Source organism: Corvus moneduloides, chromosome 1 (assembly GCF_009650955.1).
Source record: "Corvus moneduloides isolate bCorMon1 chromosome 1, bCorMon1.pri, whole genome shotgun sequence".
Taxonomy (NCBI): Eukaryota; Metazoa; Chordata; class Aves; order Passeriformes; family Corvidae; genus Corvus; species Corvus moneduloides.
In genome coordinates this window covers 162020465-162037602 of record NC_045476.1, presented here as the reverse complement: position 1 = coordinate 162037602, position 17138 = coordinate 162020465, and the positions used below count along the sequence as shown (strand labels likewise).

The window sequence follows — 17138 nt, the reverse complement described above, 5'->3', positions numbered from 1 at the left end:
GAAACTTGGAGATTGTTGCATGTTGTTTTTCTTCTTTCTGGATGAAAAAAGTTGTCAAAGTTTGTTCATTTGTTTGTTTGTTTTCCTCAGTCTTTCATTCAAAATAAGATAAAGACAAAAGCCACACATGGCATCAGTTGTAAGGTAAAGAATGTTCAGTGTATGTTTATATAAAATACTGTTTCCATATAAGTTGTTAAGAATCAGCACTCTTCCCAGTTTTAATTATTTTGGTTGTATTTTCCCATTGTGCTTTTTTCTGCAAAGGTTAATGGGTGGTCAAGTGGAATTCACAGAGCAAGGACAGTTTTTGCTTAGGATTTAATCGGGTATGAGTAACAGTTGGAAAATTCATGATTATGTTTTAAACCTCTGAAGTTATGAGTCACTGTTTGGGAGTTTCCTGCTGCATATTTATGAAGTGCTCAGAGATGACTCAGTGTGTTTTTTAAATAAGCATTTGTAATCGTTTTAAGTGTGTGCTAACCACTTAGGTTGGGAATCAAGTTAACACACCCTTAATAACATCAAAATAGTGGTTTCAACATCAGGTACCAGGACCTACCTACCTTCCTGCCTTCCTGCCTTCCTGCCTTCCTACCTTCCTTCCTTCCTCCCTTCCTGCCTGCCTTCCTTCCTGCCTTCCTTCCTGCCTTCCTTTCTGCCTTCCTGCCTTCCTTCGTCCGTCCTTCCGTCCTATTTCTTGGAGAGAGAGAATTCAAAAGTAACAACGTAAATTAAGCCTTTTTTAAATGTTATTTTTGTAGAATGATCTGTTATTTTTAGAGCATTATTGATGTATGTGAAGAATACAGATGTGTCAGTAGTGGCAGCTGGAAAACGGGGATGGTTCAAGTATTGTCTGAGCTCATGCTCAGAAATAAGCACCAAACACCTGCTGCAGACTGGTCACTGACGAGTCCTTTATAAATCTCTGTTTCTGAGAGAGCATTTTGTTACACCTCTCATTTGCTTTGTGACCTTTGCCTCTGGAAAATTTGTCTGTTTTTTTGGTAACATCACGGAATTTAAAGTGTATTCTCAGCCTTCAGGCATCCTCAGGGCAGGTGGGACTGGAGCCGGCCAGCATGGGCCATGTCCGTCCACCTTGCTGAATTGTGCCAAAATGGGGTCAGTGAAGAGTGGAAATAAATTTTAGTGTCATCTCTATGTCTGATTCATAGCTGCAATTATTTTTCTTATGTTTACTGAAGAGCTAAGTCCAAATTCCCTGCACTGAGGGGAAACATTTGAGGGAATTACACACAGAGAGTTTATAGGAGCACTGACTGTTTTAATAGTGTGAGTGAAGGTTTGGTTGCTTGGTATATTGACTTTAAAAGAACCTGACCAGGGACAGACAGAAGATACATCAGAATGGAAAGTGTTGCTGTTCTGCAACTCAAAGAACTGATTTCTAGCCAGACTAGAGGACAGATTTAATTTCTGAAGTCTTAGTTTTTGAAAACTGATTTCACTCTTTTCTTATTCTGTTATTTTTGTTCATTGTATTAAGGAGTAGGAATCTGCAATATTTGTTCTAACTCATTAAATCAGTGATAAATTTAGCTCAGTAACTTTACTGATTTTAAAAGTGATGGTGCTACTGAAGCCTCTGTTTCCAACCCAAGTAGCAGCTGAAAAATCTGAAGTGCTCAGTCTCTCATATTTATGCGTTAATGTCTGTGCTGAATAAACAGATATATAGATTAAGTTGTTCAAGCGTTCCTCTTTTAAAGCCCCTTTCTTCATTTGCTTCTACTTAATGGAAATTCACTAGTTGGGCTTTTCCCTTCTAATCAGAGGAATTCCTGAAAAAATGAGGATTGTTTAACCCAAGAATTCCAAAGAGTTCTTATGTAAAAATCTGATCAGTTCCAAGGATCTTTTATGTAATTGATTTTTTTTCCTGATTTGCTGGATGCATTGTTTCTTTTTAAGGTACTTCTGTTTTTGCAGAGGAGGATTTTTATCTTTTTAGGGTGTGAGTATAATTTTTCTTCAGAGTGTAGTATAATAATATTATGAATAAAAATTATACACATAGTGAAGGGAGCTGGGTTCTTCAGCAGAATGTTTTGAACAGTGAATGGATTTGAGATCTTCATGAAACCATCTGTGTGGGATGGAACCCCGTGTTGTAAAATAGAAACTCTGGGTTATTCTTCCTTGGGTAATGGTGATGGCCCTGGGCCTGTGTATGACCTTATGCCCATAGGGGGGTACATGTGATTCTTCCTTCATAGTCTGGAGTATTATCTTCATATTCTGTGGTGGTTCAAAAGTTTGTAACTTTGACAAGTCAAGTTTTATGTTGCCATTGTGGAAGCAGAGTAATTAACACAGTTACTTTACACATTGTTGGTAAATATGGTAAAACCAGAAATGAAACTGCAGAGTTAATTTTAAGGTACGAGATGTTGGGATACTGTTGTAAAAGGTTTTTTTAATGAAGGGCAGCATCACAGTAAGCAAATCTGTCAGAGTTCTTTGAAGCATGTTCAGAGCTCCTGAACAAAGAGAAAATCATTGGTACTGCTCACTTGATTCCTAAAACACTTCCAGAGATTCTGACAAAAAGCTCTTTGAGAGAGCCAAGTGTGCTGCAAGATAAAAGTGAGGTCCCATCATGAGTCGAGCTGGTTCAAGGTAGGATAAATGGCCCATTTACACACTGAGGGTGGTCTCCTGCCTAATTCCTTGGGATTGTGTTGTGTCTGTGCATGCTTATAAAGGATCTGGGCATTAGAATGATTAGGGATGTGCCAAAGATCATCAAGGATAGCACACGTGAAAATCAACTCTTAGGGATTACAGGCTTATCCTGCAATAGAGGTGGGTTGGTAAGTTTGAGGTGAAGATCAGCATTGATCCACATGCGTGGTAAAGTAATGCACATGAAGAAAATGGGAGTCTTAATTCCAAATGCACAGTGATGGACTCTGAATTAACCATTGCAGTGCAGGGTAGAGATCTTGGAAGCACGAGACATTCTACAAAGGAGAGTATTAGGAATAGAATATTAGAAAGTAAAGGAATAGAGAACAAAACCAAAAGTTTTTCTTCAAAGAGTCCTTACCTCTCTTTGTGTGCAATCTTACCCTCTTTTCTCACAAAGGACGTGGTGGAAATAGAAGGAACAGAGAAGGGATGGACTGTGCTGAGGAAGAGTGAAACTGTGCAGAAATGTTTGGCATAAAAAACCAAAATTTAATAACTTTGTGGTGTTACCCAGGGACTTGAGGTTGTTGCAAATGAACTTATTCAGACTTGGTGGTGTTGCTTTGGTGGGAAGGTTGGAGGAAGGCTCACCCTCACATTTGCAGACCTTAACAGTGTTGCAGAGCTTCGTAAAATTCTCACTTGGTAAACTCAGATAAATTCTGAAAAGTTGTACTTGTTTGCTGAGTCTGGAGCAGCCAGATGTGGTATGTAGCCATTAGAGAAAGCCCTGTGCTTGCTCTCTCCAAAGTGAGAGGTGACCTTGTGAATAAGCAGGAACCCTGATCAGAGGTATCATTCCCAATTGGGGAGCCACTTCTTCAGCACTTGTTTCTGGTTTTTCCTGAGTTCTTTCTGGATTGTAGTGGTTTTATATGTTATTTAATTTATGGCTTCATGGTGTGTGGGGTTTTTAAGCTGGAGACATGGTCTTTGTTATGCCCACATGTTGGTTTTACCCACCTCTCATGGGGTATGCCTTTAGTGAGAAGGGATCTGCCAGCATTTGTGCCTTCACTCTTGGGGACTCTGCCTGTAGGGTGAAATGAACAGGTTTCAGTGAGGAAATACATTCAATGATGCTGCTTTACAGCACCCAGCATGTTCTTAGATGTTGCTGGGAGAACCAGGTGGTCTCCACATAGAGAAATTTCCCCTTGGAAGGGTGTGTGTATATGTCTGTGATTTATTAATCAACCTCTGTTCCTGCATTTATTCTCTTTTTGTGCCTTCCTTCTTCAGAGTCAGGGCAGGATTTATCCAAAGCAGTGTGGCCAGCTGGTCAAGGGAGGGGATTCTGCCCCTCTGTTCTGGTCAGACCCCACCTGCAGTGCTGTGTCCAGCTCTGGGGTCCCAGCACAGGAAGGACATGGAACTATTGGAGTGAGTGCAGAGGAGGCCACCGAGAGGATTGGAGGGATGGAGCAGCTCTGCTGTGAGGAAAGACTGAGAGAATTGGGATTGTTCAGCCTGGAAAAGAGGCGGCTTCAGGGTGAGCTAATTGCAGCCTTCCAGTACCTGCAGGGAGCCTACAGGAAAGATGGAGAGAGACTGCAAGGGCCTGGAGGAATGGCTTCAAACTGAAAGAGAGTAGGCTTAGTTTGGATATAAGCAAAAACATTCTTTACTGTGAGGATGGTGAGGCCCTGGCACAGGCTGCCCAGAGAAGCTGTGGCTGCCCCATCCCTGGAATTGTTCTAGGCCAAACTGGATGGGGCTCTGAGCCCCCATGTCTAGTGGAAACTGTCCTTGCCCATGTCAGGGGGGGTTGGAATGAGATGGTCTTTAAGGTCCCTTCCAACTGATGCCATTCTATGATTCTGTGATTTCAGAATCAGAGAAGTTACCAAGGAACACGTGTTCTGCCTTGCCCTTCCGTTCCTTCCAGTCCTCCAAGAACAGTGTGCAGGGCTGCCTTGATCCCTAGCACAGGTTTTTCTAACAGATTCTGCAGTTTAGTGTCAGCAGACGGAAAATTCTCCATGGGAATGTTCCACATAAAAGTTACTTATGTTTAGATTGTTTTTAATCTCTCATCTGTGTCTCAGCCAAGAACGAGATGCTATGACAACTGTGGTCAGCAGTGCTGGGACCCAGGCTGAGGGAGGTAAAACCTCTGAGGCAGCTGAGAATGTGCATCAGCCCCTTGGGCATGCAGCTGCAATAGTGGGACCCAGGAGACCTGGATGCAATTTGTCTTTAATTAAAGAAGGCAGAATTCTGTGATTAATACAATAAAAAGAATTATGTATTATATTTCCTGAATATTTCCAGAGGGGATTTAAACTCTAGGAGGGAATATTGTCCAGGGGAATTATTCTGTGTATTCCTGTCTTCTGTCTTTAGGAAGTAACAATTTGTATTCCAGCTAAAAAATGCACACAAAATCACTTGTGAATGTGTGGCTGCAATAGGCAATTAGGAAGTGCAGAGTTTAATGAGAAATGAATGCTCTTCAGTACAAGATTGCTGGATATTATATTTTATCTGTCAGCCTGTGTATCTGTTTGTCAGAGTGACCTTTGATTCACCCTATTTGTTAATGCGGAATGACTACACCATGCCTGCCTTTAAACTTAATATTATTCTGCTCACATCTCCATTCTCATTATAAACACGGCTATTTTTAGCCTGCACAGATTCAGAATATGCCTTGTAAGCTTAAGGGGGATTTATTGAGCTCCTGTGTGTATTCACTAGAGATTCCTTGTTGAAGCTTACTGATTTAGGATTGGGGAGGGGTAAAATGTACTATTTAATTCCCAGAATATGCCTGCAGGAGCTATATTTAGTATATTTAGTAGCTTCAGCTACTTGTCATTGCCATTGTGCTATTTTTACAAAGAGATGCAGCACTTCCATTGTTCAGGAGTTTAACTAGACAGAAATGTGGATGGATGAGGTGGTGTGGTGCAGGAATTGCTGCTGGAAGCCCATGTGTACTGGGGGCACCTGAGTAACACTGCACCAGAGCTCAACACAACAGGCACCTTGTTCACTAAACCGGGTGTGTAAAGTCACCTGGTTAACACAGGTGCTAAAAATTACATTTAATTGTGTGTTACACAGATAGAGAAGCTTAACAGCAGTGACAATGTGGGCTTTGCTTGTATTTGTACATACAAAGGTCTGACCTGCTGCAGAGGCACAATTTATTTCATTGCTTAACCACTTGTTAAGAATTTTATCCTGGCTTTTGTAGTCGCCATGTGTATTTTTAATGGAATACAGAGGAGACAAATTAGCATGGAGAGTGCGTGCTGCAGTTGGGTCCTGGAGGATGATTACATATGCACTACAAGATCATTACATATGCATATCCTTTTTATAATGCATGTATCAGGGCTCCTGCTATCAATTACGGCGCTATTTGGTGCTATAAGGGACAATATCTACAGGGAGAGTCTCCTTTTCTTGCTTGGGGAAAATTAGGAATTCTATCTTGATCAATGAAGCATTCCAGTAGATTCAGATTTGCTTCAGGACTGGCATGCAGAGAAATGTGTAGGTGCTTTCTGCCTTTACTTGTGTGTTGAATTTCTCTTTAAAACCACAGAATTTATGTTTTATCAGAAAAAATAAAAGAGGACAGTCATATCATTTATGAAAATGTGAAACCCTAAAGGACATTTTGTGTATCAGGAAATCAGACAGGTTAGCCATGAGTGAAGACACTGATATTGTCCAGTGAGCGTGCAACGAATAAATCTCTTTCTGCAAAGCAAATAGGTCCCTTCCTGCCAGTCTCAAGTCCATGGTTGGACTTGATGATCTTGGAAACCTTTTCCAACCTAAGTGAATCTGTGATTCTATGATATCACTGTGCACTTATTCCACCAATTATTTTCATGTAAAAATTCAATTTATTATATAATTTCTTCTTTTAAATAATAATGAGGTAGTGTTTTCTACAGGCAGAAAACTTCATATATATTTGTTGACGTAGTCAAATTCTAATCTTCATTTCTTAACATGGACCTTTCTTGGGCAGCCTAAGATTGTGCCAGACACTAAAGACATTAGAGAGAACCAATTTATTTTCAGTTTTGAAATAATACTCACCTTGAATTAACCCTGGTGTAAAGGCTTGATTCTCTCCTCATCACAACTGATAAACTCCACTTCTCCTCCCAAATGTCCTTTCAATATCAGCATTCCTAGTAAAGGAAGGTCTGAGTGTGAAGGAGTGATGTGAATTCCTGCATGGAAGAAGCTTTGAGGATAAAAATATCCAAGTCCTTTGGGACTGAGTTTAGCAGCAGGAGACTGGTCCAGAGACTTGGTGCTAAGGAGCTGTGTGTATCTCAAAACCACAGATTCCAGTAGTGCTGTTCTTTCCTTAGGGAGTAGTCAAGACTTGATGCTACTGTCATTTAACTGGAGGATGTTTTTCCTATTAGATTGGGGATTTTTGTCCTCCCAAGGAGAATTAGAGAATTTGAAGTTAGGCAGAAGTGTCTCTGCTTTTCTTCTTCAGCAGTGTGGGAGTGGTTTTTTTTCCTTTTATCCTTCTGAGAACATGTGGGCAGGAGGATGTTCAGCCCATGGACATAGAGGCACCACTTGCTTCTCCCAACACTGCTGTTAAGCCTCATTCTTTTTACACAAATTTATCATTTAAGCCTCTTTTTTTGTACAAGCTTTATCCTTTGTCATGTTACCTTGTGGAACTGTGGGCTGTAGACTCAATGATGAGAGGAAGAAGCAAAAATGACAAGTATTTTTTTGTTAGACTATTACAAATGAAAGCTCAAGAAAGTGCTAACCTATATTAATTTTGATAGCCAGGTGAACGCTCAGGCAGAGCTTTGTGCGTTTCCAAATGTCAGGACTGGACTTTGAGATCAATGCTAAACACAGACACAGTCTTCGTGTTCACAGGTTGCTACAAAGTGGAAGCTTGATGTATTTGAGTCTCACCTTCCTTGGTTTCAGCTATCCAGGCATCTCCATTTCCTTCCCAATGCTCACCTTTTGGCCTTTTCCTTAAAAAAAAGATTTAACTGTGTCCCATGCCCTGTATTTGTGTCTGAAACAGGTTGCTGGACCAGCATATCCCACATGCTTGGATTAAAATCTTGCAGCTTGCAAGACTGGACCTTTTTGGGATTGATCCAGTACTGCATGTTTTTGGGGCCATCTCTGCTGTTGTCAGGAGCTTGGGCATTGCCAGGGTCACCTGCTGCCCTTGAAAAGAGTGTGGTTAATTGCAGAAATTCACTTTCTCCTTGTAACTGCCAGATAACTTAATTAGTTACAGCCAGGCAGATGAAATTCCTGATCCATTATTTATTTACATAAAGCGCTTTAAAGATTTTAAGCATTCCACACTGCAGAAGAAATGGAGAAATTTATTTTGTTGAGACAGATCCTCTGGTGCCTTTTGCGAGATGAAACTGATGAAGTAGCACATTTAAATTTCTCTTTTTTTACTGATGAGGATTTTACTGATTGCTGGTTAGAATTGAGTATGGGAGTAGAATGGTCAGAGAAGGAGAGGAATGAGGGAGGGAGGCAGAGAAAATTTAACAAAACTGGGGTTTATATTAAGTTTAAAGAAAAAATTCCCACACCCAAACAAACCAGAAAACAAAAGACAACAGGTGAGAAAAGGGGCTAAAGTCAGCAAGAATGGCTAAACACTCAGGAATGTGTGTAGTACTGTTAATGAAAATTTGGGTAAGAAACAGATCAGGAGCAGGATAGGATTTGGGAATAAATCAAGTTTACAGTCGGGCAAGTAATCTATAATTGTTTGTTTTTCCAAAGGAAGGTGTATTTGAAGCTTACCCACTTAGAATAAATTCTTTTTCAAATTTTGAGCCGTAATCACATGAGAAATTATACTCATTAATGAGAATTGTCTTCTGTAAGCCATTTGGAAGCTAAAATGGATAGATTCTATTGCGAATTTGTGTATTTTTGAGTCTGGTCTTCATCCTGATTTTTTCCCTTAGGTTTTAGTTTTTAAGTGTTATGAATTTAAAGAGGAGGCTGCAGTGGTTCAGTTTGGTATTTCTTTAGCCTTACTGCAGTCAGCATCTGCAGTTCCTCAGGAGCAAACTGCCTGTAGCACTGACATTTCATCTTGTATGAAATGCTGAGATCTACTGAGTGTCATTTTTACTATACTAAGGGAATTTAGAAAACACCTGAAAACACAATGTAGTGAGCCTTGCTCACAAATTATGATTTGTTAATTTAATTACAGAAAACACCGATAATAAATATTTCAAAAATTATTTTTCAGTTTGGAAAAAAATTGAGGCCAAAATCTTGCCTGGCTCTCTGAAACACAGACAGCAGGATGTGGGGTGATGGGATACTCCAAGAAAAAAAAAAATCAAAAAACCAGAATCTTCTGGTTCTTCCAGTAGCAAGGTACACACAGGAATAAAGTCAATTATTGCCAGTAAAATTGTTTAGAGATAAAGAAGCAAAGAATAAGGGAAGAAATTGACTAAGCAAAATAGATAATGTAGGAATTCAAGCCAGGAGCTTTTGATCTGAACTGTTTCCAAGTCAGTAAATTTTACAAAACCCAAAATTAAGATGTATAAAAGTAATTTTCATCAGAAATGAGGAAATTAAATGAACATTTTATTGATTGTTTGCTCATTTACAATATATTACTATCAATTTGAGTTGCCTGAGTACTAATTCATGCACTGTGTATATAATTATCACTATCGGTGGTTTCTTTGTTAATTATTTCTAGTTTTGCTGTTCAGCAGTTTCTAAAAGTTTTTTTACAGCTTGCTTTTAAATTATTTTTGTTTAAAAGAAAATTACTTTTTAAATGCTTTCATGTTTTGAAGATTTTTTCTTAAAAAAGGTCTGATTATGAGAGCTGTTAATATTAAATTAAGGTGATGCTTTGTGTTCTTCTATGGAAGTTTTATTTTCCTTTACATAGAGCATATAATGATTACGTCTCTGCAGGTGGGCCCTTATATCCTTGATTTATAGTTCCTTAACTTGCTCTTGGTCTAAGAAAACTTCCTGAGTTATAATAATGTTATTCTTCACATAAAACTTTGAGCACTTTTTGGGTAGCAAATTTTCTTGAGTCTGGTATTCAGTCAACCATCCCTCACTTGAGAAAAAGCAGAGAGAAAGGACTGAGCTCCATATTTCTCTTCCCAGCACAAGAAATGCCCTTCACACAGCTTTACCCCCATTCATTTCTCTATTTCTTTTGTCATTGCCTGTTTTGGAGATTTCTGTTCCCAGTCAGTAATGTTCTAGTTTCTTCATAAGCAGCAATAATCTGTAGAATCAGATGGAAATTCTCTTTAGATTTTGTTCTTTACTTCTGGGTAGGAAGTACTGCGGTAGTAGTTCAGTAGAAATACTTGCTCTGAGCTGTGGATTGCAATTGAATTGGCAATTAAAAATCAGTATTAAAGGTGTTGCTGCTCAGAGTCACCTCTGAGGTGTTGGCAGATGGGTGCTGTCTGTTGCCAGTGAATGAGGAAACTTTAGTGCCCAGTGGTTTGCTTTTCATTAGTGGCATCAAACAGCAATTCCTTTCTAACTTTACTTTAAATTTTATTAGGAAAGTGACTCTGGAATTGATTTCCATGAACAAACTGGTGCCAGATCTATGCCGAAAATAGTTTGAGGACAAAATGCGTGAAAAACCAAACCAGCAATTTTTCATAGTTTATCTATGGAATATTTCTGTTAGGTATCATTGGTAGTGGGTGCTGTTGGTTAAGAATGTCTCATTTGGAACTTAGATGCAGAAACACTTTTGTTTCCTTTCCTTCATCAATAGAAGGAAGGACCAATGAAATCATAAAAAATTTATCAAGCCAAAGCCATTGCAGTAAATATTTACTCTGAGTTTCCAGAATGGAGCTGTGCCTTAAAAACAGGAATGCCCCCAAGTCAACAGGTTTCTGAATTTCAGATGTGTTCAATAGTTACCAACAGGCTTCTTTTCCTGCCTGCCCTGAGACTCCGGTGTACTCCATCCTTCCTTCCTTTTCTTTTTCATGGATCATCTGCAGGCACAACGATGTTCACAGGGACATCCTGCCATCTCATTCTCAGTCTGCAGTGATGCAATTTGGAGCAATCTAAGAGATGCCATTGGGATTTGAGAGGATGAAGAGAATCTGCAGCTCAGGCTGTGATTTGTGTAGGTTTGACAGGGAGTGAGGATACGACGTTATTTAAGTAGCATTTGGGCCGTTCTCTGCAGGTGCTGTGGGAGAGAGTGGTAAATTATTTTAAATTTGTAAGTTTATGAAAGGTGTAGGATTTCTTTTTTTCTATCATAGAGATAGAAAATCAATCTTTCATGTTACAGGTGAAGTAGTTTTTGAGGTTTTAAAGGAGATTGAATTTTTTGTTGTTACGGGTTTTTTAAAAATTTTTTTTCTGTTCATATTACATAAATCCTAAGCAATAAAACTTTCTCTAGTCACCTGAAGGCTCCTGAAGAAAAATCATTTTGTTCAGTCATGCTCCACCCCTACACATCTATCTACAGTCCTGATGTAAAGTCTGCCTGATGTTTTTTCTTTGTGTGCATGTGCACATTCATAGACTCCAGCAAATCATGATGGCCATAGAAAGAACAGAGGTTTGGGTGTGCTGCAGTTCTCAGAATCTCTTGTCTCCTCAGTGTTAAATGTGCCTAGTTAGATCTGACATTTTGGGTGGGAAGGGATGTCCTGCTGCTGTCTGGATTAATGGAATATGGTTGGGTTTCCTCTTCCCTGTTCTCTCCCGTGGGGTTTGGGGAGACACAGCATCATCAGCAGGGTTTCTCTTGCAAATTCCCCACTGCAACAGGGACCAAGATTATGAAGGTGCAGTTAAACTCTCCTGCTCATCAGTGGCACATAATGGTTGTATTTTTAGCCTTTTTTCTGGAGGTTTTTCACTTGGTATAGGATGGAAGGTGGTTTTGAATCTGAAACAGTGATGCTCTGTGACATTTCAAGCTCAAATGTGTTATGTGTTTACCTGTAATGACATGGGGCTGGGCCTGATAGAGCAGCTTTGTGCCACGGTCCCGTGTAGAGTGAACCACGGAGCTTTTCCCAGCAGGACACTGTGAATGTTACAGCAATGATACAGAACATGCATAGAGTTTTCACAGTGTCCTAATTGAAATTGAAGTCCATTCTCACATTGCAATGTAAGTAGTGTCAGATCCCTGCACTTACAGAGCCTGGCTCTGATTTTTATGAAATGGTCCAGCTGGTTAATTAGGATGAAGTATGTTTTGAATGGATTTGTGCTTTTTCATTTTTGTCTTTAATATTGATTAGCTCTCCTGACATAACATAAACTTGAGTTCATTAACTACAAATTAGGAATTGACATAAACAGAGTAGATGGGTATGTCCAGAGTGCCCAGTGAAGGGTTTTATTTGTATTGTAATATGACTCTCATGAATTTTAATGAAGCTAAATTAAGAATTAAAATTAGCCCACTTAAAAGCGAGTTGGAAATAGGCAGAACAGATAAGTGCACACATGCAGCAAAACATTAAACTCTTGATTTTGGTATTCTTTAAATCACTGGATTGTGGTTATTTGAAGAAAGTGATTCTGTCTCTGTTTCTTTTCCTTCGGCCAGACTTAGGATGGTATCAAACAGAAATGGCTTTTTTTTGTAAAATCCTTAGCTTGTTCCTTAAAGCTTATGAAAAAAACCTAACAGGTCCCACAAATTTTTTGTAAATCTTCTTGAGAGGCAGAGTGCTTTTACCTATCTGAGGGTTGATGGTGTCTGTTAAATAGATTTTCTTTCCTGGATAAGTTGTTGATTTGAGGGTTGGCATTTTTTTGCCTTTTTTTATGAAGAATGAGCTAAAAGCCAAACAAAGATGAAATTGGTGTTGTTTCTGAACCCTTTTAGGAAGTGTCTGTGCTTCCAGATCTAGGCTTCAGCATAGTATGTTATGTCCATGTTTGGGTGCAGGGCTGGCTCTACCTCTGCCTGGCTCTGAGATGTGGCCATAGCAGCTGCCCAAGGACTAGAATAAAAACTGAGGAAAAAAAAATCCAGTGACGCTTCCCAAGTTCTCACCTTGCTTCCAGCAAATTGTATTTCAGGAACATAATGAAAGACAAGGTCATGAATAATCTGTTTGGATCAGTCAAAGGGTTGTTCTGAGCTTGAACACTGATGATGACATGGGAACCATGCTGGGAAGCTTCTCCCATGCTGTTCATTGAGGGGAAAGACACAAAGCCCAAATTTCCTCAGAGAAGTAAAGGCTCAGGGCTGCTGAGAGCAACACGTGCATAAGAGTCATGCTAGAGAATCACCCTCATTTTTAATATTTACTAACCAGCCATTTCCTATAAAACGAACACAAAGAAAGACAAGGTGCATGCAGTTAGGTGTTGTTTTAATCTGTTAGTTCATGGAGATGAAGTAAGTTTGCAGTGACTTGTTGAGAGACCATTCTTTTAGTTTTATGTGATCTTTATCTGCCCCCAAACTTTGAAGCTTTTTCATTTGATTTTACAGATCATGAAGTGGTGAATATTTTTCAACAGTATGAAAGAGTGCAGCATTTCATAAACACTAAAGTCTTCTAAGCAATTATAAGATCTTGATTTTTTTCAGTGTTGAATGTGGTATGGGGAGGAATTATGTAAAGGGAAGTCCAGCTGACTTTGTGCTGCACTCTAGTTTTTAAAAGGATTAGGCAACTCTTTGCCTAAGCTGCAGTTATTTGTTAGATTGCCTTTTTTCCTGAGATAACAGAACGGATGGGTTAGGAAAGCAAATTTGCAAATCACTTCTGTGGCCAAATTTAATTGAACTTGTGAAATGCACAGTAGTGAAAAACAGCTAACAAGGTATTGACTTTTATTTCTCTAGACACTGGAAGCCATTTTGAATTTCAAGTACTCTGGTGGACCAGGACATGCTGAAGGATATTACAGGAACCTTGCCCTGGGCCTCCATGTAGAGGTGGAGCCCTCTGTTTTCTTCACTCGCATCAGTACCCTGCCAGCAACAAGGTGAGCCTTGCCTTGACTCTTGAAATCTCACTCATTGTCTCTGTTCTATTGAACCATAATGGAAACACCATATTGGAAACATTTTCAGTATCATCAGCAACATGTAGGTAAAGAATTACATGAAGAAATTTTCAAAATTTCTCATTGAGGAGTTTATTGGAGCAATTCATGTTCATTCAACAGTTTCTGAGCTTCAAACATTTTCTCCTGATGATTTATTTTAGCAGGGACAGGATATCTCATGTTTATGGTACAGTTTGATTACATTTTTTCTGTATCTCTTAGCAGTTGTGGTGTGTTGTGCATTACAGAGTTTGGTGTTTGTATAACAGAATCTTACCCAAAATGCAGATGTGAATGATGTGATGAATAAATTGTGACCAGACTCTGCTTTGGTGCTTGTTTTCTCTTGTAAACCACAGAGCAATTTCACATACCATGGTGAAGGTTAAAAAACAAGGCAACACTTGATGGTGGTCAAACGTGATGACAAAATTTGAATAAAATTCGTCAGCCACTGAGTGCAATCAATTTTAATAATTAGTAGGATTATTGTAAAAAAAACCCTCTGTGTACAATGGGAGCAAGAATTTGGTTTGATTTAAATTCTGAGATTATTTCAATGCAGTTATGTATTGCAACACTAATAATAATAATAATAGTTGAGAGGGAACTTAATTATTCAAGAGATTCCTACTGGGCTGGGACCGTTTCATGACAGACTTCAGAAATCTGAAGATGGGCAAGAAGGAAATGCCAGTCTAGGAGATACTGGGTGAATATTTAATTTTCAAGGGAAAGAATTCAGTCACCAGTATCATACCATGGCAAAAATGTCCAGGGATGGATGGACAGCCTGTGGCAGCAACATAGCCTGAACAACAGGGCTGTGAGCAGAAGAATTAAAGCCTCAAGGAAAGTTTTTAGGCTTCAACATGAAGAGAAGTTGGAGAGTCAGGAACAGGAAGAGTGATAAGATGGGACTTATGTTAAAACATACATTTAAAGAAACTGCTGGTCTTGCTGAAGGAAAGATGACTGACAAGGGAGTGGAGTTTGTAATCATGGCACTGCCAAGAAGAATGGGATTCTGTTTTTCACCACAGGTGATACAGGAAATAATGACCTTTGCAAATAGCAAGGGAATTTTAGGTTAGGCAAAGATTGTGAAACGCTGCAACAGTTCTTTAAGAAAATGTTAAAAAATGAGACAAAGAGGATTATTTTTAGTGAGGCATTTGTGTCCTGCTCTTGTAAAACCATATGGCTCTATTAGTAAGCAAGTTTCTTGAGCATTTTGCTGCTTGAAAGTGTAACATAATAGGCATGGTTTTATTATTTTAGGAACTGGTCAAGTAAAGCAAATTTAATGCTGCTTGGCAAAGTCAGAACATGGTATCCAGAACAACTGTTTGCAAAATCCTGGGCCCCTTTTTAATGATGTCCAGAGTCTCATCCCTGCAATGGCACATTCTTCAGCATTTGTAAGGTTTTCGAGATTGAATAAGTGATCTCTCTTGAACAACCTGGAAGCACCACAGCATCAACTTGAAATAGTTTTCAAGAAGAATCATCATACAGGTTAAAATAACTGGGTTTCATTTATTATTTGAATGCATAGTCCCCTCCATTCAGTGTCAAAAAAGCTCTCCATACTCTCAAAATGTGTGTTTTTAATGGTTTAATTTAATAGACTGCTCTATGGTTCACTGCAATTCTTTATAGTTACAGGGTGGATCGGGTGTGAAGCTGCAAACCTCCCATAAAAGCTTCAAATGCAACCTGATGGGTTTTTTTTGACTCCCTCTTGTTGGGATGTTGGCCTTTTGTGCTTGGCTTCCCCAGCTATGTTTTGTGTAGGACAAGGTTATCCTACCCCTGCCTTGTCAGTCCGCTCTCAGGAGTTCATGATGTGGAGCAAGTATTTAATCCTGAAATCTTTAAAAATAGATGGAGGTGCTAATTCAAAGGCAGAGTTTCTGTGTTCAGCAGGGCACAGTTTCCCACATCGTGCGGCAGCTGGAGCTATATTTAGTGGCTCCAATTCAGCCAAGTGCTTCAGCTCACACTGTGTGTGTTTGCTTCATCCTTTGCCTGTTCATCACTCTGATCAGCAGTTAAGTCAGTGGAAACTTTCAGTAGTTTGCTGACTGGAGATGTAGTTAAAGATGTGGCTGCTTTTAAGGGTGCCTAAAAGCTTTACTGAGCTGGAGAAAAAGACTGTAATATTTACATTTCTCTCAGAAATGTTTTCTTGCTAGACCTGTCAAAAGGCTTTGTTGTTGTTGTTGTTGTTGTTACTTCAGGTATATATTGTTTGCTAAGTCATGAGTGCATTTTGGTGTTCTTATCTCTTCCTGCTTGTTCCATGCCATTGGCTTTAGTGATCTGTAACACTGTTCCTTTGCTCTTGCATCCCTGTGCAGATTCTCCACTGGAAGGAGAAGTCATGGCATTTGATATTATCATTTAGTGAAAAAATGCCAGAAATGTGTATCCCAATCTGCTAAGGGTAACTGTTCATCATTAGAGGAAAAAAAGTTTAATTTTTTACTGTTGATCATCTCTGCCAATATCTGATACACAATGACAGCAAATTATAAGTTGTTTGTTTGTGGGTTTTTTTTTTTTTTTTTACTTTTGCTTGCTCTTGTAAAAACTCAGATCTGGTTTCCTTTTGATTTACAACTGAGACTTCATTTCTTAAATACTGTCTTAGGTGCTGGGCTGTTTTTGTTTAGTCATTACAAGAAATTGTATTTTATCATTTACCTCCTTAGCTGTCATTTCAGAATGGAAGTTGTCATTGCTTTCATTATCTGGCTTAAATTATTTCCTTTTCTTTTTCATTTTATTTTTTTATTTTACATTTTTTCCCCCACAAAAGTAAGAAACATTAGGTTACTAACTCCTGGGCTTAAAAAGTCAAAGCAAACTAAAATAACTTAGAGCATTGATTCTTCCCTTAGGCCTTTAGTGAAAAAAACCTCAGGAAAAACGTTAATGAAAACACTTCACCCCCCATTGTAACATTAAGATTGTGGTTTATGTAAAAGTCTTCCAAACTTAATTGGTATTTCTTCTATTTAGCTGCTTGAGCAGAAATGCATGGGAAATATCAATGAAACAACTGGGGATTTGGGCTTGGGTTCTGGTTTTTTAAATATCTAAGCAAAATTATATCTTTGACTCATGCACAAGCTCCTGCCTCATGGGGAGAAGTTTCATTAACCACATCTCCAGCAGATCTTCAGTTAAGTTTATATCATGACAACAGAGCCTTTTAACCTTTGTGCTGGTCTGTGGGGGTGTTGAGATGGGTTGGATGCAGCTGCAGTGCCTGATCTGTGGCCTGATTCTGGTTCAGATCTCAGCTCTCCCCACACCTAATTCTGGTTCAGATCTCAGCCCTGCTGTTG

The 17138-nt window shown here is 39.1% G+C and overlaps 1 protein-coding gene across 10 annotated transcripts in view; it reads left to right on the top strand.

The window, feature by feature from the left end:
- Positions 1 to 17138, top strand: part of TRAPPC9 (trafficking protein particle complex 9) — a 480517-nt gene that overhangs the window by 141661 nt on the left and 321718 nt on the right. For all 10 annotated transcript variants that reach the window (XR_004244481.1, XM_032134195.1, XM_032134121.1 and 7 more), the window contains one exon: positions 13577 to 13719. Coding sequence is in view for 9 of the 10 variants with exons in the window: in XM_032134195.1 (XP_031990086.1) it covers positions 13577 to 13719 (143 nt within the window). In the remaining variant the exon portion in view is untranslated. The remainder of the gene's footprint in view (positions 1 to 13576; positions 13720 to 17138) is intronic.